The following is a 21446-nucleotide window of genomic DNA, read 5'->3' on the forward strand; positions in this document are numbered from 1 at the left end:
ACTCTGGTTTTGTATTCTATGGCTCTTTACTGATAATGCTCTTTAGCTCTTTATTAATATTATTATGTATAATTGGGCCAATCACAGTCATTTATCGCCCTTCTACATATAAATATAAGGTCATTCTCAGAACAATAATGTGAAATTGATTATGTCAGATGATTAAACTTCATCTGACCTCTACAGATGTAAAAACGATGGAACTAGTCTGTATTATTTGCTAGTTTATGATCAACAAACTTGCGATCCATAATTTCTTGCCCTGCAGTATAAATTTGTGGCATGCTGACAGCGGGTGTAACATCTGCAGGTATATTCTGGGATTATGTTTTTTAGACAGAACATCAGGATATTAAATGAAGATTAATTACATTATTGACTTTGTTGTGAAGTTTATTATTGCAGCAGCTGACAGCAGTACAGCTCAGCAAGGTGATGTGCAGGTGAGAAGACGTCCAGCCGTTTATTAAAACTGGGCTAAACTGAAATGTTTACGTTTATGCATTTGAATTATTATATTTAGTAAATGTTTAACAGGTTCTACAGGTATATTTCTGGGCAAGAGTGTCTAAAATGTGATGCCACCACAGTGATGGCCGCTTGTTTACTTAGATACTGATCAGATCACGAGATAAGATGTGCTAGGATCTGTCCGTTTCAGCTCAGCAGGTCACATTGATTAATTGATCGAACTGCACATACTTTACTTCATTAATTAGAGCAGCACACCACATCAATGCTGTGGAAAAAGAAAACCTTCCTTCATTCAGCAAGTATCCAGGATACATTATACACACCAGTGGACACACAGCTGGATTTCTTTAATTAGATGACATTGTATTGTGGCTCTGAATCACATTTTCTCTTGATTTGGCCCAACAGTGACATAAACACAGGCAATAAAGCCAGTCAGTTCACATGTACAGTATATAACTGTGACACTAAACATGGCTCCAGTCAGGGCTCAAAACATTTCTGAAACACCAGTAAGAGTGGCCTTTAAATGTAGATTTTGAATTCAATCTTCTGCTATCAAAACTTTCTCCACACTGACAATCAAAGGTGACGATCAATGAAACCAAACAAATCAAAGCTCATCAGTCTGTTTCACACTGTTCCTCCGAGCTGGATGATAATAATACTTTTACACCATGCGACGACAAAGACAAACTAGAAAATGCACTCACTAGAGCGCAGACCTCCCCCAAGGCCAGTGTCAAACAACACACAACAGACTTCAGAGAAAAAATTCTAATTCAAAGTAAATGAACCGTATCTGCCCCAAAACGTAATGGGTTCTTCCCTGATACATGTCCCATCCCTCGACCAAGTTTGGTGCAAATCGGCTCAGTAATCTTTTTGTGATTCTGCTGACAAACAAACAAACAAAACAACAAAGACACAGACGAAGTAAAAAAAAAGACAAAATAGTGAGAAGCAGAAGTGAAATTTTCACCGACTCTCACTGCGTCCCCTGAATATTTATAACAGGATCAAATCATGTACGCAAAGTTACAAGTAATTGGCAAGTGATTACTATTATTATAGTTTACAAGGTGGGTAATAATCTATGTTTGAGACAGAGAACGTGAAGAAAGTCAAAGCTGTAAAGAGCAAAGAAATTAGAGACAAAGCCCAGACGACGGTATAAAACTGCTGCAGCCACCATTCTACGGTTCAGCTGGGAGCTGATCTGCTGACGTCAGGTGACAAAGTTAGTGCGGAGGGTGTGTCTCCATCACAGCCTTTATTCAAAAACGGGGGGGGGGGGGGGGGGGGGGGGGGTGACTAAGCATTTCTGTGATTGGTTTTACACTGAATCAGAGGAACCAATGACGTCACTCCATGTGTTTGTGTGCGCAAAGGCAGCAGTTGTGACACAGTGTGAGCAAGACAGAGAGAGAGAGAACATCGACCAGAATGTGATGAAGGATAATGGAGTCAGGAAGTGTGGTGCAGACACACCTGCTCTGGGTTGTATTTGGAGAGGACTCCTTCGCCGTGAAACTCGTCCAGCACATCCTTCAGCTTCTTTGTGGAGTCTGAGGAGGAAAAAACACTGTTTTGTTATTGCCCCATGTAGACACAGCGAATATGTTCCCCCAAGCACTTTTTGTAATCATATCTCTTAGGTGAAATGTCCCTCTGGCTAAAATGTTTTCTCCAAACTGAATGAACACGCTGCATCTCACTAATGAACGCCCTGATAAATACCCATCTGTACCAGGAAGTGCTGCATCAGTTGAGCAGAGCCTGTGACTCACCCTGTTAGTTAAAAGTAAAAGGGAACAATGTGTCCGTCTCACTTTTAGATCCTAATCCCGATTCATTCAACACACACAAAATGTGACTGCAACACTTTGTGCACACTTTACTGTGTTATAGATTTAATTGTAAATATATAAATTAGCCATTTTTGATCATCAATCTACATCAGGACAAAGGTATAAAACCAGTTCTAAAGCTCTGAGCTCCCATGGAGAAAGGGGCCTCAATAATTGGGTGAAATGGAAGAAGTTTGGAACCAGGACTCATGACCATGACCTGAAGCACACAGCTAAGACAACGCTGTGGCTTCAGGACAAGTCCTTGAGCAGAAGCCCAGACATAAACCCCATAGAACAAAAGTGAAAGACCTGAAGGTCCAATCTGACAGAGCTTGAGAGGATCTGCCAAGACGAAGGGGATAAACTGCCCAGATCCAAGTGTGCACAGTTTGTATAGACTTACCCAAAGAGATTGAGGCTGTAACTGCTGCCAAAGAGGCTTCTACAAAAGGGTCTGAGTACTTTTTTAAATGAGAGATTTCAGTTTTTGATTTTTAATAAATCTGCAAAAATTTCACTTTGTTGCTATGGATTATTGGGAATAGATTGATGAGCAAAATCCCCAATTTTATCTATTAACAATCAAATGCAATGAAATGTGTAAAATGTGAAGTGAAAACTTTGTGAAGCTGCTGTGCGTCACAGATCCTCTGTCCAAAACACTTACAGGGGACAAATGTACACAATGTAGATCAGATCACCACACCAACACCATTACCTCACATACTTGCGTATGCACACACACACACACACACACACACACACACACACACAGATTTCACCAATCATGTTAGCACTCATAATCAGCTACAGACAACACTTCATTATTTTTAGTGCTCAGCAGCTTTGCAGCCTGTAATGCTTTCCTGTTTCTGTCCTGCATCACACGTCCACAGAGAGATAGAGAGAGAGAGCGAGAGAGAGAGAGTGAGAGAGAGAGAGAGAGAGAGAGAGAGAGAGAGAGAGAGAGAGATCTCAGCCAGTTCACTGCATCAGCTACATGCACAATGTGGTTATTGAAAAGAAAATATATTATTAGATACTCCAAGTCACCAGCATTGAACTAGAGATGCAACTAACAATAATTTACATTATGAATTAATCTGTGGATTTTTTTTTTTTTATTCATGAATTGTTTGGTTTATAAACTCTGATAATCATTGAAGTCATTATCAACAAAAATGCCAAACGTTCCCTGATTTCAGCTTCTCAAAAGTGAAGCAGCTGCTTTTCTGTTTTATATCATTGTAAATTGAATGTCTTTGGGTTTTGGGCTGTTGAGTTGCGTATTTTTCACTATTTTCGGACATTTCATAAATTAATTGATTAGGGCTGCAATTTATTAACTAACTAAATTTTGTCCATATAATGTCAGAAAATATTGAAAAGGTGATGTTATCAATTATGTTGTTTTGTTCCTCTTCAGTTTAAAATTACATAAAACAAAAAAACCCAAACCAAACTAATCATCTAATTCAGAAATCCTTGCTGTTGAACCATTTCTGATGAATCAACTAATTGTTTAAGTTGTAACTAATGATCATTTTCATCCTCAATTAATCTGATTATTTTCTCTGTTAATTGATTAAACATTTTGCCAATTTTCGAAAGTCCAGTGTTGACATTTCATGTTGTTTGTTTTGTCCGACCAACAGTCACATATTCAGTTTATTATCACATAATAACACTCAGAAAAACCATCATATCCTGACATTTGAGGAAATCCAGTAAAACATGACTCAATGATTTATCAATTACCAAAATGGCTGTGACCGATTAGTCAATTAATTGTCTGAGTTCTATTTGATTATATGGCTTACTAATGACACTGACCCTTCAGCCTGATAGTGCTGCTCCCTCACATCCCTCCTGCCTCTACAGCCAGTGTCCTTCATTAAGTCCTTGATTGATTGGGTGCTGATACACAAGCCTTCCTGTCTTTGCACTCCTCTCCATCAGTGGAAATGAGACCTCCCCAGCCGGCAGGGGCCTCCCATGTGTGCACATTCATCATGTTTCCATTACAGTCCTTCTCTAGTGCAGCCCGACTTATAAACTACAAACCCTGTAGACCTGAGCAGCAGCAACATGAATGGGGTGAAGGTTAGCCATGATTATTTTCGTGTCCTCTCCTGTCCAGGGTTTTAACCTGTGCAATATAGTGTGACCTGTGTGTAGGTGGCTCCTGAGGCTGCTGAGATACACATCGTACTGCTGTGACAAGTTCATGAACTTTACAAACTGGAACTGAAAAACTAAAAACCGTTCTTACTTTATAAAAACACATAAGTAACTGTATCATTCTGAAATGACTTGAACTACATGTAAACTGATGTGACAAGACAGAATTCGCCTACATGACAAAAGACCAGAGAGAAAATCAAACAGAGGCAGTTAATTAACTAATTAATTCAGAAATGATACACCTGGTGTCAAGAAAATCCATCAACTGCCCACTGACTGGAAGTGGAGTTTTAAAAGTCTAATGTTAATGTGAGTGGCACCACTTTACCTTGAAATCCACTGATTTAGAATTTAAAATGAGCATAAAAACATTTGAATAATGGTTTATAACAAATTATAATGTAGCTGTGAGCAGATATAAGTGTTTATTAATGTATTTGGTAACAACTATAATTCCTCCCTTGGACACACATAAGTAGAGGACAGTGTATATAAAATACGTCTTCACAGGAGAAGTTATAACTGACACATACTATTCATGTATAAACACTAACACTGTCCTCACAGCCGTCTATATATGGCTTATAAATGTAAGAAGGGGGACTTAAAGGAAAGTGTTACCATGTAATTGTCTGCACAGAATTACTAATATTTTCACCGGCTGCCGCTTTGCTCTTCTTCTCTGGATTTACGTTAGCGTATGCTAATCAGGTTCCTATAGCAGGCGCCACAGGCTGTGGAAATATTGGCTTTTTGGTTTCACCTCAGGGAAATATGTTATAATTTCATGATTTTGAATTTCCTGGAAAATCAATAAGAAAAACATTCATGCATAAACTGAGATGGCTGACGTTTTTGAAATTGGCCACGACATTTATCACATATACTGTACATCTGAAAACATGCACAATGTCTGGCTGACATGGCAACATGATCGCCAAATAGAAATTATACTACTAAAAATATTTCTGTATTAAATTTAAAGTGTTCATATAATTTATCCATATTGATCCATTTTAAGATCCTGCATATTATATATATATTAGACCCCAGGGAAGATGCATTAAATCAATAGAGAACTCTTAGTTTTATGTTGAGGTTTTTTTGCATATGTTTTGATGATAGTAGGATGAGTAACGTTAGACTAAAGATAAAATACACACTACTACTAAACTAACAGTTTCTAATGATCAGACATTTTGTTTTGTGCTGGGACCCGGTCGTTTGTTGATGTATGTGGACTCTATCTCTAAGTTAGCTAGTGTTTTGGCATATGCATATGTTTATGTATGTATGTAGTTGTATGTGTCTTTGTGAAACCTATTTATGAATTCCCTGGATCTCCTTGTAAGACTTTGAATGCTGTAATGTACCGTATGTTATGTGTGTAATTAAAAAACATTATTCTCCCTCCTATATACAATTAATTACATATAGATCCATTACATGTGTGCAGCCACACATAATCTGTAGGTACAAGTAGAAAAAGTCAAGACTAACCACGGCAGCACCCATTTACTATATCAGGTTTCAGTATTTAGACTCTCCCCTCTGGTCTGTGACCTTCCAGTCAATAATAAGCTGTTGTTGTTTTACTTCATGCGGGTCTATAAAAGAATGACTTATGCATGATTGAGTAATTCCTCCGCAGACTAGCCTGTGTGAGAGAGTAATACTCTATTCATCATCCACAGACAGATCCACAGACAGATGACAGATGCTCTTTTGACTAACAAATGTGGTTGCTAGCGAGGGAGGGAAGAGATAGCCACGAGGTTCATCCCACAGGCTAACGAGTGGCATTCAGAAAAATAATGTGACACCAGACATCCAGGCTGAAATCCTGCTCCACTGTTCACTTTAAAATGATATTGTCTCACAGAAAACATGAAATAATTACCTAATTATAGATAGATGGTTAAAGGCGTGTTAGGACCAAGAAAACTGGAAAAACAAGAAAGTGAAAACTAAAATGAGTCAGTAAAAGAAAAAAGTGAAATTTTAATATTTAATCTATAGAACTGACTTGGAGGTATATACAGGAAATTAACATTCAAATTAATGCATTATTGATTTATGTATTCAACAGTGCTTCAAATATCGTATTGGGGACATTTGTTGCTTTTGGGATGGCATACCTTCTTAACCCTCTGGAGTCTGTCTAGTCATTAGTAAATACACTGAACATGTTTTATTTATAGTGACATAATTTTATATATTTATAAATCATGTGAGACAAGCTGAGAAAACCAGCTGAATGTGCTGATGCGGGGCTTTCACGCAATATCTCATTCAGGTCTGCAGACCGTTAACATTTTCTTCTGATTTAGGAATTTGAATTATTGATATTTTCAGTGATTTACAGCATCATAGAGACTTATAATGAAAATGGCACAAAATTGAGCTGGGATAAAAATCACTTTAAATGTAAATTAACATCATAGATTTATTTCTTACATGTTTCTGTTTCTGTGTGTGTGTGTGTGTGTGTGTGTGTATAAATAGTGAAACGATATTTTGTGCAACCGTTCTGTGATAATAACATGATTATTATCACTACGCAGCTGCAAATTTGCTTATGTATCTCCGTGTTTTATTTCTTGTTTTGGTTCCTGGAAGCTTCACATTTTGATAAATTGACATAGTGATAAGTCAGACTTGAAGCTTGATAAGATGCATGTTGGGTAAGGATAGTTCAGAAATGAAGGTATAAAAAAGTGGGTAAGAACTAAAACAGATGAACCTGGATTCCAGAGGGTTAAAATTTATGGACGCACGAATTTGAAACTGAGTTGCATAAAGTCTTTAGTGTACTATAGCATGAATACCACATCATTTGGTTTTGCAAACAAAGCTTTTGAGCACCATCATATGCGCACACACACACACACACACACACACACAGTGTAAGCATGCAGACACCCAGATGCACACAGAAACTCATCATCCACAGCAACCCCCCCCACAAAACTAAAACAAATCTGGAGACTCAGACACGTGTGTACTCACACTCGCTGTACTGTTGCAGCTGGGCAAACTCAGCTGGGCTCAGACATACCCAGCTCCCGTCTCCCATACTGCCTGAAGCCAGGGGCGGGGCTCTGTGCTCTGGGAGTGTGTCAGTCCACGAGTGCTGCTAAGGGGGGTTGATGGTTATCCTTCGGTCAAGTTGTGAAATAAAACTGAGGTGAAGAGGTTTTGGGATGTCATCTCTGCCTCTTTACAACGAGCACCTTGCAAACACCCCGGAGGTGTAGAGTTGAAATAACTGAGGCCACATGAGTAGAGAAAACTGGCTGGAGCTGATGCTGTTACACCCTGGATATTGCTGAGGTGCTCCAAATATTCAATTTGTCAAAATACAAAAACAAAAGGCTACAAAAATAAATGTATTTTAGTCTGTTAGTAGATATGGGAGCAGTTAAATGTGGTGCAGCTCCCAGAGTGGCAGTGAGGATGATGCCAGGTCAGTTGTATGTCCACAAAGGCGACTGTCTGTCACAGTAACTGACTTCTCCTCATGACTTGAAGATGACACGAGGTTTCTTAGCAGAACTGCAGCAAAAAATACCTTCGCTGACCTGGAGAGGAAGAGAGAGGAGCAAACACGAGGAGAGGAGGGGAGAGAAAACAGCAAAATATAAATGACAGTGATCAGCAACACGTCATCTGAACTGTGTATAAAATATAAATAATATAAAAAGCTTTACATCAGCAGCCATGACTGAATAATCTGTGACATCTTAAAGTTATTTAAGAGATAAAAAGGTGGGGGTGGTTGTGTAGGAAGAGGGAGGAGGGAGAGGAGAATTCAATATGACAGTGAAGTATGAGCATAAAGAGATTTACAGCAGAAATGGAGGTGAGGAGTGATGAAAAGTGATGAAGGGTGATGGAGCATGTGAAGACAGAGGAACAAGGAAAACCAGCTGAGGGAATCACTGCTTAGACTGCCATACAGGACACTGGCATTGTTGTTTAATGTTTGTAGCTCAGTCCAATATATTTATATTGTTATTCTCTCTTTGTGTCAAAACGCATTTCATTTCTACAGGTGACAGAAACTGAAACAACACATATCAGAGTAAGTGGAAACTACATTATAATATGTGAAATTTTAATTCTTTTGCTATCTTCAGTGTGGTGTGGGAGGGCAACTTATACAGTCTGAACAGTATATTGTGTTGAAGTTTAAGTTTAACTAAAGCTGTAAAATACATGTAGTGGAGTAGAAAGTACAATATTTCCCTCTGAAATGTAGTGGATAGGAAGAATAAAATAGCATATAATCGAAATACTCCAATCAAGTAAAAGTACCTCAAACAAATATCAACACATAGATTTTAATATTGTTAAATTACTCAACCAGGTAAAACTCCAGAATTCCTGAGTGAAAACAAAGGTGGTGTCTAGTATACAAGCTAATTATGAAAAAGGTAAAACATTTACTAAACCACCACAGCCACAAAAGACTATTACACTGAAATAATAAACTCTAAATTGATGTTAAAACGTATCTCTACAACAAATAATCCTCCACTGTCTCACTGCCCATGAATTAGCACCAGTGAAATGACAAGCTAACATTGGAAATTAATGGGCGCGAAATCAGCTAGCTAGCATCAGTTAGCTAAACCGTAACTTAAGGCAAACCTTAGCTAGCTAACATAATTGTTTATCCGTAGATACCTGACACAGTTTAATTAAAAAAAACTCTGCAGGTTAGCAGGTAACGTGTATTAAATAAGCTAGACAGTTAGCTACTGCTACTTACATTTATCAACAGTGTCTCAATTTGCTCGACACACGGGGCGGAGAGTTGAGGACCGGACCCTCTGATTGGGAATAAGAAGTGCTAGATGTTACGCTAACGTTAACTTTAAGAAATGGTACAGTCCACTTTAGGGGTGTCTGAAATCGTATCACACGACTCTTACAGACATGAATATGGGAAATATATTGTAATATTTACAATTACGGGTAAGAAGGCTATATGATATATAAAAATGTCAACCCCAAACTGTTGTTTTTACCTCTCTGGGGGGGGGGTCAAAGTCTTAATCAAGGGGGTAAGGCCCCTTCCACCCCCCACCTCCATAATTTGAACCCTGCCGGTAGACTCAAAGAGACCAGTGGGTTTTTTTACGTTACAATTTAGACATGCTGTAACCAAAAGGATTTACCTGAGACTAACCTGAAACAACACAATCGGTACATTTGTGTGTGGTGCTCAGTGAAACAGTGAAAAACAGTAAGAACAAGTGTCCAGGTGAAACAACAAGGGAGACAAATGTGAAGTGAAACCGAAGTGACACTGATACAACTATTTCTCAGCTGGGGATTTTCGGAGACCTTGGACAAATAAAACCAAAACTACTCATCATCAGTGCCGTTCAAAAACATTACTGTCACTGTGTCAGAGAGAAGGAGAACACGAACACGGGGATGTTAGGAGAGGGTGAATGAGTAAATAGCAGACGAGTTAGAGATGTTATTAATGTGCATAATAACAAGCATACAAATAAAATATTTGAGCATAGAATAGAAGAATACAGTTTTGTTATTATTTGCATATAATAATTCCCCAAAAAAGATCTTATGTGCTTGCATTTGCTCAAAATGTCCCATCTTTTTTTTTTTTGTCATGAATTAATGGCAGTAGGTCTTTTTCAAGGCAGGTGTTTGGCACAGATGTTACTGACCACAGGATTAGTTATTGCTCTCCAGTTTGCTTTGTCAGTTGCTCTGGCTTCACTTAAATAAAATAGAGCCATGATCAATGATGCTTTTCTGTCTGTCTGTTGTTGTTGTTGTTGTGGTTGTTGAGAAAGACGGATGGGACCAGCTAACATTGATATCCTGAAACTAGTTTTAGTCACTTCTGAAACTAACACGTCTTCATTGTAAAGATGTAAAAAAAAAACTAAAAACTAAAAAAAAACACCGAGGGATATGATCTATTTTGGCTCCGGTGAGAAACCTTTGCTCGTGCATCAGCGTAAACTGGAGATGAGGCTTTTGACTGATGCCAGAGAACACGAAGTTCTAAGAAAGAAAAGATGAAAGCATGGGTGACTAACTCCAATTCACCAAGGGAACAACAACAGCTTATTTTTAGAAACGGCTCTCTGCTGAAAGAAATACGGTCAAAAAACAGGTTTAATTTATTCCTTCACAGCTCAGATTAACATAAAAACATTGTGATTCCAGCTTTACATGAGACAGTTGGATTTGGTTATAACAAATGCACTTTTGTGAATATTTATAATGTTTGTGTCTTTGGACTTTTTGCCATAGATAAAAAATAATTCAAAAAAAGACACAGGTGGATCAAACACAGCTTATCTTTAATGCTGGAGGAGGAAACCAGCACAATAAGAAAAAGGTTGTTAACGCCATTTCATCCAAAGTTCAGTTTCATGATTTGACTGTGGCCAGGTTCAATGGAAACTGTTTGCACAGAACAGACGGTGAAACTGTATGGACAGGCCTACCAGACTGGCGTCACCAAAACATGGTTCCATAATGAAATGTCAAGCATGACAGGACATGTTATCTTGCAAACAGCTTGTTTATATCTCTTGTAGTTAACAAGGTTTTTTTTTTTTTTTTGCATAAAATCACTAATATCTCTTAAAACTGTACAGGCTACAGAAAATAAACTTTTAACAAGCTTATGGAAAGAGATCCAAAGCACTTCCACACAACGGCTCTCAGATGCCTCTCAGCGTTGTGATTATCCAATCAGCACTGCGTTAATTCTTATTTATTAGCTTTGTTTACTGATGCATCAATAGGACATGCATTAGGTCAAGCTGATAAAGACCTTCCAAATGAATGAATGGATGAATGAATTTGTTGCTTCAAATAAAAAAAGTGACATCTATTGCAAAGCCTATAAAAGATCCTAGAAGTGTTAGTTTTTAGTTTAACAGTGGTAGTCTCCAAATGCCCAGAGGAATAAATCAACTCTATGGCATAGAGGAAAACACTATGTCAGGCTTTGGCTACAGAGGCACTGCTTGTTCCTGCAGGAGATTCATGGGATTTGTTGACGGTAAGAAAAGTAAAGAACATCACAATCCTTTAACCCCCTATTGTCTCCCTTTACACCATCAACCCAGCTTGAAAAGTGAAGCAGATGTTTTACCCCTTCATATCCTCCGTGTCCCTCAGCCGGTGGCCTGTGCTAATGGGCTGCACGTGCACTGATGTTACTCACTCAAAGGGAACAAAGGGGAGATCTGTATGTACAGTACGTACTGCAAAGAGCATGACACAGAGAGAAGCACATGCCAATCAAGCGTACGGGGCCTCCCCTCCGAGCGGAGAGGGATTCTGTTTTGCTCATGAGGTTGCTCGGCAACTATGACGTCACTGGGGTAAAGCACCATGACAGAGATAGAGAGATGGAGGGAAAGAGACATCGCCACAGTAACTGTGAACAGATGCAGATACATTATAAGCATCGTTGCTCTGCATGTGTTTTGAGTTTGCCACCACAAACCATATGGATTTATAATCAGTTTTTTTAAATGAGCTATAACCGATATTTCCCAGTGACAGTGGATCAAACGACAGAGGCAGACGGAGGATTATCACCTGGATGTGCGGCTCTGCTGAGCTTTACAGATATTTACAGCGAGTTTCAGCTCATTATTTATCTGTCCAGGAAAATGTGTTTTTGTTCTTTCTCACTGAGCTCAAAGCAAATTATGTTTGCACACAACTGAACGAGGCGATGTAATTGTGAAGAGATAACATCTTCTATTAACGTGATGATGATGTTAATTTATATTTTACTAATGCTGAACATATCAGTAAAAATTTTCTCAGACAACATATTTGATTTCAGCCAAAATATTTTAAAAAATCAATAATATATATCAACAATATCCACGTTTAGTGACTCCAGCATTATTAGACTGTTTTATAGTTATGTTTAGACTCTCGCAGCACTTGGTTAAGGTTAGGAAAAGATCCTGGTCTGGTTTAAAACAGAAAAAAGTTCACAGTGACACAGTGTTCAGACAAATTGTGTTTACTTTTAAGGAAAAACACAATCTTACTCAAACCGTTACCAAAGTGCTTTTCGCTGCCTAAACCACAGACCGACTGTGAAGGGTCTCCGGTGTGAAAGTCGTGTGTTTCGTACCATCCACCTCAACCAATAATAATAAAGAAAGAAAAAGAAAAAGAATTGTAATTTCAGAGACACAGCTGTAAAAAGTCACGGTCTACTACCTGCTCAACAGCAAACAGCAGACTCATACAGTTAGAGAGCAGCTGGTGAACATAGTGGAGCATTTAGATATTTCCCTCAGGAGCCGGTGGAAACCAAAACCAGAGCTAAAAGAGAGGGGACATTGTGCTGGCCAGAGACATACGACTGGTGGTGGTAATTCTCCAGTTGGGAGCCGTTAAACCACGGCAGAGGAAGAAGGTGCAATGAAATAAAGCAATTAAAAATTGACAGTCAAACCGCTAACGGTGGAAAAAATGTAGAAAACCGGATGGAAATATTAAATTTGCGTTTAATTCTCAATGTTTAATTTGAAGAACATTTTAATCTCCTCATCATGTCACACGTATCAGATGTTTTCATCTCTTTAGTGAAAATGTACGTCATGATTTATTCACTAAGTCTGTTTCCTCACATTTACTTTAATCATCCCACCAACTTTTCCTCCTCAGCCGAGTGTGAAAACCCTTTAGTGATATTTCAAGTGTTGGCGTTTCCACTCAGGATTTTTTTATGTGCATATTTTAAAAAGTGTGGATAAAAACACACTTATACATGAGAGGGGTATCAATCTTTACACGCAGGATATTTCCCAAAATATCAAAGTATTCCTTCATGGTGTCTCTCCAGCTTTTAACTCATTCTCAATAATAAAGTGAATGGAAATAGAGCCGAGACCAAAGGAACAGTCAGCTGCAGGAGGCTCCTTCGAATCTGCTGCCTCAGTGCTGCCGTTTTAACAAGTGCCAGTGATTCAGAGCCCCTCGGTGTTCAGAGGAAAGAGACGGAGAGAAAGAGAGGGGTTATTTACACCTCCGCAGCACATTATGTTCATTACAGCACTCCATCTGTTTCAGTGGCAACTTTGGAAACCCGATGCAATGTTTTATTTTTTTTCTTGTTGCAAAAAATGACAAGACATTGTAATGAAAAAGGGCAGTCAACTGATAAAACACTGGAATGATCAATGATGAGTGTCGGTGTGTCTTCTATTGTATTGTATTCTATTAGAAACATCTACTTGAAATCTAAACCCTGCAGGCAGTTAATGTGTCATTTGGGGTTAGTGATGCTTTTTACCTTTTGAGTGAGTTTGATTTGTTTTAAAATATATTATTAATGTCGTATTGAACTGATGCAACAACCTTCAGTGTCCAGTGGGTCGTGTGATTGTTCTGGATGTGGGTCACTTTCACCACGTAGCATCATAACCTAGCACTTTTGGCCACAGCAGACATCTGTTGTCAGAGCTACAGCTCTAATAACCCACTTTACATTACCTGCATAGTGGAGCATTTAGCAGCTAAAGAGAACAGAGCTAACAGACAGGGAATACTAGATTTAGATTATCCACGCGGATAGCATGACTCCAAATGAATGATAATGTTGCCCCATAACTGCCGGATGTGTAAATAAGCAGCTGCTAACATGTTCACCGTATCAACCTACGGCAATGTTTTATTCACCTTTGCCCTTTAGTGGTCAAAAACCAGCTATTGTGGAAGAACAAAGTCGACAAAGTCACTCAGACCACAGTCAGAATTTACTCAAGTCAGTCGAAAACCACAAGACATCTATGTCAAGTAAAAATAAACAGGTTGTTTTAGCCACTGGAACAAGTGACGTAAGTTCCCGACAACGCCTCCAACCTGAACAATCACACACGCCCTTTGTTCTAACCCTCTGATAACACCCGTAGGAATGTCTCCTGAGACAGCGACCCTTGGTTGTCATGGTTACAATAATAAACACACGGACTGTACCGACAGCAGCGTATCTACTTTCGTCGCTGTGGTTACTATAGTAACGGTCATGGTTTGGTTAGGTTAAGGAAAAGTTAAAAAAGTGCTTGCTCAACATCAGACGATCCTTGTTGTCATGGTTACAACAATAACAAGGTGATTAAGTGTGCATGGTCATGGTCCCTTCGCTCCCGCCTAGCAACAAAACGTAACTATGGGCCCTAAAAACCTGCTGCACTGGCGACTTTTACAGGTGGACAGTCTCGATGTTCCACGTGACAAAAACTGTTGTTTTTCTGCTGAGGACAATCTCCGAAAAAAACACAGTCTGAAAATAAGAAATATATCGACAAAATTAAACTAAAACCATTCAGTCCAGTCCAGTCCAACGCAAGCGCTCCAGTCTGCACATTCACCACCCAGAGGTGTTCAGAGACATAAAGCACGCGGAGAGAGCAACACTGCCAAATTAGGATACTGATGATGATTACAGTGATAACACTGAAGAGGAGGGAAGGTAAACAGAAACACGAGCTCTGACATAATTAGTTCGCCGTGGAAGAAAAAAAAAAAAAAAAAAAATGGATGGCAGCCTGCAGGAGGACAAACGCAGAGGGCTGATCCAGAGTCAGTCAGAAGAGTCCATCTTAAAGTTGGCAGCACACTTCAGTATGCAGCTGGAAGCCAAATGCCATACAGGATGCCTCTAACTGACATTCCCCTGTAGAGAGTTGGGCAGGATGCTGTGGGCTAAGCAGGCCCTCTCTACAGGAAGAGTGTGTAGAAGCTCTGATAGCAGAAACGAAGCTCTCTCTCTCTCTCTCTCTCTCTCTCCACACACACTCACACTGTCTCTCCGGCAAAGGGTTTTAACTGTCTGCTGCAGGAAGCCATGGGACTGTGCGACCATATGATTAAATGGATACCGACAGCAGCTTTTCTGTGTCAAACATCAGTCATTTACAGCACCGAGATAATCTTCATGATCCAAGCACTTGCTAAATATAGACGTCACCGCTATAACTGGGTCGGTGGCTCATTGAACAACTCGGGAAACCGAAAATTCAAGCCCCAGTTTGCAACAAATATGCGGCCGACTCCCAAAGAAAACAGGGAGGAGAGATCACTTTTCCATTCACTGTCCGTCTCTTGACTTTCTTTACTTTTAATTCTTCCCGTTGCTAACCAGCTCTCCATTTGGATTCTCCAGCTTTTGCCTTGGATCTGATCTTTTAAGCGTTTAATCAGACTGAGATAACCAACAAGCAGACGATGTGGTTCGGTGGCGACAACAGTAACGTTCCTATCATTGTCTTAGCACAGTGATCGGCTTTAATACCATATTATTATTATTATTATTAATAGGCCTGTTATTATGCTGCATGCCTGTTCACACATGCAGAATCCTGACCTTTGGATTACTGATCGTGTGGCTCCTGACTATAAAAGCACCGCAGACCTGCAGTAGCTCCTGCCTGCCTTGAGGTGGATTTGCATGTTCCCGTGACCCGTGTGTGTGTGTGTGTGTGTGTGTGTGTGTGTGTGTGTGTGTGTGTTTGTTTTCAGCCACCATCATCACTGTGATGAGCTTTCTGTAAAATAAGTAAATCAAACAGCTCGAGTGTGTGGGCTGAGGTTTTCATTCTTTCACCCTTGAGACCGAAACAAGGCCAAGTCTTTAGTGAAGCACTTGAATCACTTCAATCACCCGAGTCCCGTGGCAGGTTTCCTCCACTTTGTTCAGGTAAATTAGCGCCTGTAATGAACCATTAGGCTCTTGGTAATGGTTCGGGACGCTTTAAGAAACGCTCACAGTACTTGAACAATAGTGAAAAGAGCTTTAAGTGATATGATTAACACAATCACAATGAGAGGAAACCATTCAGAGCAGACTGTTGAACGGCAAAGTAAACATCAGAGGTCTGTGTAATGTGACGTTTTCTATATAATAGGGGAAAAAAAGGAGAATTAGAAAAAAAGAACTCAATTCACCGGCCAATCAGATGCAAGTTAAACCTAAACCCCGCCCTCTCAACAACCCCAGGCCTGAATGAAAATATTCAGATTTTCTATTTTGTATTTTTCTATCTAACGTTCCAAAATGTTAATCATACACTGATCTGACAAACGAAAACTTTTAGATAATTTTAAATTAAATAGAAATATTGTGGTAATGTTCATACGTGTTTGTCACACCAAGTCACTACGTCAAAGACCCGTACCCACAAGGACATTTCAGATCTATGGGAAACACTGTGGTGTTAATAAGATGCAGACAAGTCTGTGAAAACCTGATCTGAAACAACCTTTTTATCAGATAATATCTTGTTACAGGCCGTTAAAACATGCAGCGACACACGTGCAGTGAGTGTCATGTCAGTAGGAGTAAAACATTAAGTCAGTAACGCACCGTTTCTTTGTTTTTACAACAGAACTGTTTGTGAAATCTCAGTTTGACTTTTAACAGTTTAGATTCTCGGTTCTCCTCCTGAGCGACGTCCTCAGCGTTGTGTGAATAAAGAGCTCAAAGAGTCAGAGAGCCCTCAGACACTTGCTGTTCCCCCGGTGGGACAGCTCTGAGCTCTCATGGACTTAGTGAGTTGAAGTGTGTGACTGGAACTGGGCCAATCTTAAATAATTCTCTTCTCCGCAGGACTCACAACCCTGCTGAAAAACTCCTGTTAACACTTCTATTTTATTACATTATAGGACAAAGTACAACATTTTTGAACCCAATTCACTCCATCAGGAGCAGAGGAGTCGACTACTGTACAGTTGTTTTGGACTCAACATCTGGACAAGACAGATGTGTGAATGTTTTGCACTGTTGAACGATGCCCACCACAGACCCGGAGGATCTAGAGACTGAACGGCAGCATCAGCTGGTTCAGCCCCAGAATTACATCCGCTATTTATTTTTAACCTTAACCAAGTGTTTATTATTGTAACCATGACAACAAAGGTCAAATACTTGCTCTAACCTAAGCCATGAGCTTTCGTTGAACCTAACCAAGTGGATTTTTTTGTCACGGTCCATGTGCGGGGGCGACAGAGAAGAGGACCCAAACACACACAGGCAGGCAGGGGCAGCGCAGTGATGTTAATGGACATGATGATGGTAAGACTTCCTACATGCAGAGAGGCGAGCACAGGGACAGGTAACTGGAAGAAAACAGGTCAAAGGATGGCAAGAGCGCAACATGAATGCGGCAAAGCGTGTAGGGAAATGAAGAGGAAGTGGACGGCGGAAGAAAGACGGTTCATGAAAGTTTCATATAAATGACGCAGCCCGAGGACGTGAGAGCGTGGTGGACAGGGACAGAGGGGCAGACTGGGCAACATGAACAAGACCAGGGCAGATATCGTCACAGCGGTTGTGTCTGAACGTCACCAAATGTCATATAAATCATCGGCTGTGATTTGTAATGTTGAGAAAAACGGTGGCAGCGTGCACAACTCCAAATCCTGAGTAGGATACTGCTCTGGGTGCACGGTAAAGGAGCCAGACAACCAACAGCTATAAGCCATCATCAGCATAGGAAACAGTGGTAAATCAGACAATATATATATATACATATATATATATATAAACAGCTGAGGTTAGAACACGATTGGTTGACGAGCTGCATCTGTGAACGAATCGCCGCCGTAGGGGGAGTGGCGAGACGTCAGCAGCTACAGAGCAATAAATAGCAAAATTAGACGTTCAAGAGCAAAACTCTTACGTAAACCAGCGGTATCTCACTGCCACACAATATATCAAGGCTTCAGAATAAAGGTCTGTTCACAGTGGGGATATACAGCACACGAAGGGTAAATCTGAGTCTCTGTGACTTTGCTTACAAGACTTGTCAGATACTCGAGAAAATAAGAAGCATTATAAGAAGAAAAGGAGGTCGATTTGTAATGTTGTAAAGTTCTGCTGATGGAGGCTTTTCAAAGCTCACTCTAAATATCATGTATTATCTCTGTGATTTATTGTAGTTTTACTGTTTTTTATGCTTCTTTGCTGCAAAAGGGTTTAATTTTATTTTTCATCATGGAGTAATAAAACTTCTTACGGACAAATAAGTGTTGGTGGCTGTACACACCCTCTCCTGGGCCAGCGGAGGGAATTACAGGAAATGGCTCGTCCAAATTAAGAGCTATTGCTCAGAGAGAATAATTTAGTCCCAAAACCAAACGCTCCTCAGACAGTGTTTGTTCCTGCTGAAGTGGATTCGGACTTTTTGATGTTTTACAGTTTCCCTCTGCATGAGGTTTTCAGTGGGGGGAGATTAAAAGGGGGGTGGGGGGTGGGTGCACAGGCCCAAGACAAAGTTCAAGACAAATTTAGAGGCTAATATTGTTTCAGAGAGTGAACTGCATGGGGGCATGTTTAACCTTAGGGGCTTGTAGCCTGAGCTTCATCTTTACCCATAAAAGGCCGGCTGCTGATCCCTTGTCAAGACTTGACAAGACACACACATACCGTACAGAAAATCTCTCTCTCTCACACACACACACACACTCACACACACACACACACACACACACACACACACACACGCTATCCCTGCTTCTTCTCCCGGTCTATCGTCACCTCTCAACCCCGTTATCACAACTCACTGTTTCCACTTGGTCCCTCTTTTTTTTGTTTGTTTTTATATTCGATCTTCTCTGCAATAGTTCTTTCCATCTCGAGAGAATGAATCATCTCAGTTTTCATCTCTGTTTTCGCAGCTTACAGCAGAATGATTAACGTCACATCTTTCTCGCCATCGTTAGTCATCTACTGAAGTTCTGCCACACAGTTATTTGCCTACAGCAGGTGTGCATTGTCAAGGTTATGCGAAGGGAGAAACAGAAGTGAAATGTGCGTGAATGAGCTGTGATCGGCGGTAACGCTGAGCAGAGCCTCTGCAGCCGGCGCTCGGACTATCTGAGAGCGCTGTGGATTGATCTGCGATTAGCTCTGCTGCAGGCGAGGCTCACATAGGGCCCTGGCTTTCTGTTCTCTAACCTACTGGGGGATGTAGCCTCACAAATACCAGGAGTATTTATGGAAGGCCTGGGTGTCATGGCAACTGGGGGATTGTGTCTAAAAACGCAGAGGGGGGATGAAAAGGCCAAGCTACACCACAACAACTGATTGCACTGTATTTAAAGGGAAATGCCAACCAATTAGAAAGAATAGATTCACATGCTCTTCCTCTGGCCTGAGTCGTGAATAGGAAGCGTGAATGTGTGTCAACAGGGTGAAAAGGTAAACAACCTCTTCCCAGAGACTTTTATTCTGAAGTGGCACAGTTTAAATTCTACTGGAGACACATAAGGAACTGCTGCCCTTGAGTGACATGTTAACCTTAAAAATCCACCTCCTGACATTTGGATAATAACATGTTCTTTCCACAAAAAGAAAAAAGAAAAACTATCTACTCTTTCTCCCTCAGAATCTATGAATATGCAAATGCTTACATTTCAAAAGTTTAATTGCTGGATACCGGACGTGTCCTACTTTTTTTAAATTCTCGGTGTCACTGCATCGCAGGTTTCAGTTTGCACGTCACACGCTTGTGCACGTTGCGTGTTTGACCACAATTGTGGTCGTGCTGTCATATAATCATGAGAACAGACGTCTATTGTTAAACGCTGCACATGCATCATTCTACGCGGTGAAGGTCAAACATCCAAGTAACAAGAAGCAAAACATATTTTTGAGTGACTTTAGCTTTAGGGGGGAAAAAAATCCCTTTTCCACACTGCATCACATAAACAGTGTATTTTCTGTTTCTGTTGTTGTACCATTTGGATTTGATTAAATATCTTGTGGATTGCTGGCGCTGAATTTGGTCATGTTATGTTTTTGAGCAAAACAAGAGTAAATACATAAAATAAATATGTTGAAAGCAGCAACCGCCTTTATTTCTAGCACATTTCAGCTGCCATAGATGGTCTCTTAGTCATAAATGACAAGATATATAGTTTATCTGTCTCCAGTGAGTCATCTCCCACCAATCAGGCGACAATACGACAGGTAGCAAACTCCAAAACAGCTCAGTCATCCTGCTCTTGTTTTGTGCTTGTTACATTATCGGACAGTGTCTGAAATCCCCCTTTTTCTGAAGGTGGAACGAGACGGGGAGATGTCTCATATGATTTGACTTTCCAATACAGTCAATCAGACACTCCCACCCCCTCCACACGTGTTGGCAGACAGATCATGTGCAGAGATTTTGGAGACGAGATTTGAGTTTCTCGTCTTTGCTTGTGTCATTTATTGTGCACAGACGAGGGCAACATCAGGAAACTACAATTCTCTGTGTCAAGACCTAAAAGATATAGATAAAGTCTTGAGGAGAGAGCAGGGAGGATGTGGGATGCAGCACACAGGAGGCCAAACAAGAAGGCTTCCTACTCGACCTTCGAATGATGTTAACTTTAAACATGGTTGAACGGTCATTGGACCTTTAATCGTCTCAAACAAACCGTGACCTAACAATTTGTGTCCCTGCTTCACAAGTGAATCTTTCCACTTCCACCACTGAAGGGCTTTTATTGTGAAACAGCTGCGGCCATGACAGTTCTTGCTAACTCCCAGGTGGGTCAAAAACTGCTTTACTTAAAGAAATAGGATTAAATAGGATTAAGGATTTTCTTCACTTTCATTATGATCCCATGAATACAGGACCAGAATTTCCTCAAAAACGGTTTTTATCTTGAAATTCAAGAGCTATTTGTAACATTTGCTATTGCTACATGGCTAACGTTAGCATTAACAGCTGTTTACTCACCAGTCTTGCCAAGAGCTCCAGCCACCGTTGCATTTACAAGAAAAGAGGTTATGACACGTCCTCTGAGCAGCGCTACATCTACAGGGCAGACTGGACGCTACAGTGACTCTGTATCGGAAAATGACAGGACGGAGCTAACTGGTTAGCATGCTAACTTCAGTAGAAGAAAAGAAGTTAT

The 21446-nt window shown here is 40.2% G+C and overlaps 1 protein-coding gene across 1 annotated transcript in view; it reads right to left on the bottom strand.

Annotated features, from left to right (window-relative positions):
* The window catches only part of dgkg (diacylglycerol kinase, gamma), a 103593-nt gene that overhangs the window by 78294 nt on the left and 3853 nt on the right, over positions 1 to 21446 (bottom strand). Inside the window, exons 2-3 of the mRNA XM_087173612.1 lie at positions 7521 to 8092; positions 1966 to 2042 (exon numbers count right to left, since the gene is read on the bottom strand). Of these exons, the coding sequence (XP_087029738.1) occupies positions 1966 to 2042; positions 7521 to 7587 (144 nt within the window). The 5' untranslated portion in view covers positions 7588 to 8092. The remainder of the gene's footprint in view (positions 1 to 1965; positions 2043 to 7520; positions 8093 to 21446) is intronic.

The sequence above is a fragment of the Seriola lalandi genome, unplaced genomic scaffold (assembly GCF_002814215.2).
Source record: "Seriola lalandi dorsalis isolate HSWRI2012SDOR001 ecotype SW California unplaced genomic scaffold, Sedor1 jcf7180002054258, whole genome shotgun sequence".
Lineage (NCBI taxonomy): Eukaryota > Metazoa > Chordata > Actinopteri > Carangiformes > Carangidae > Seriola > Seriola lalandi.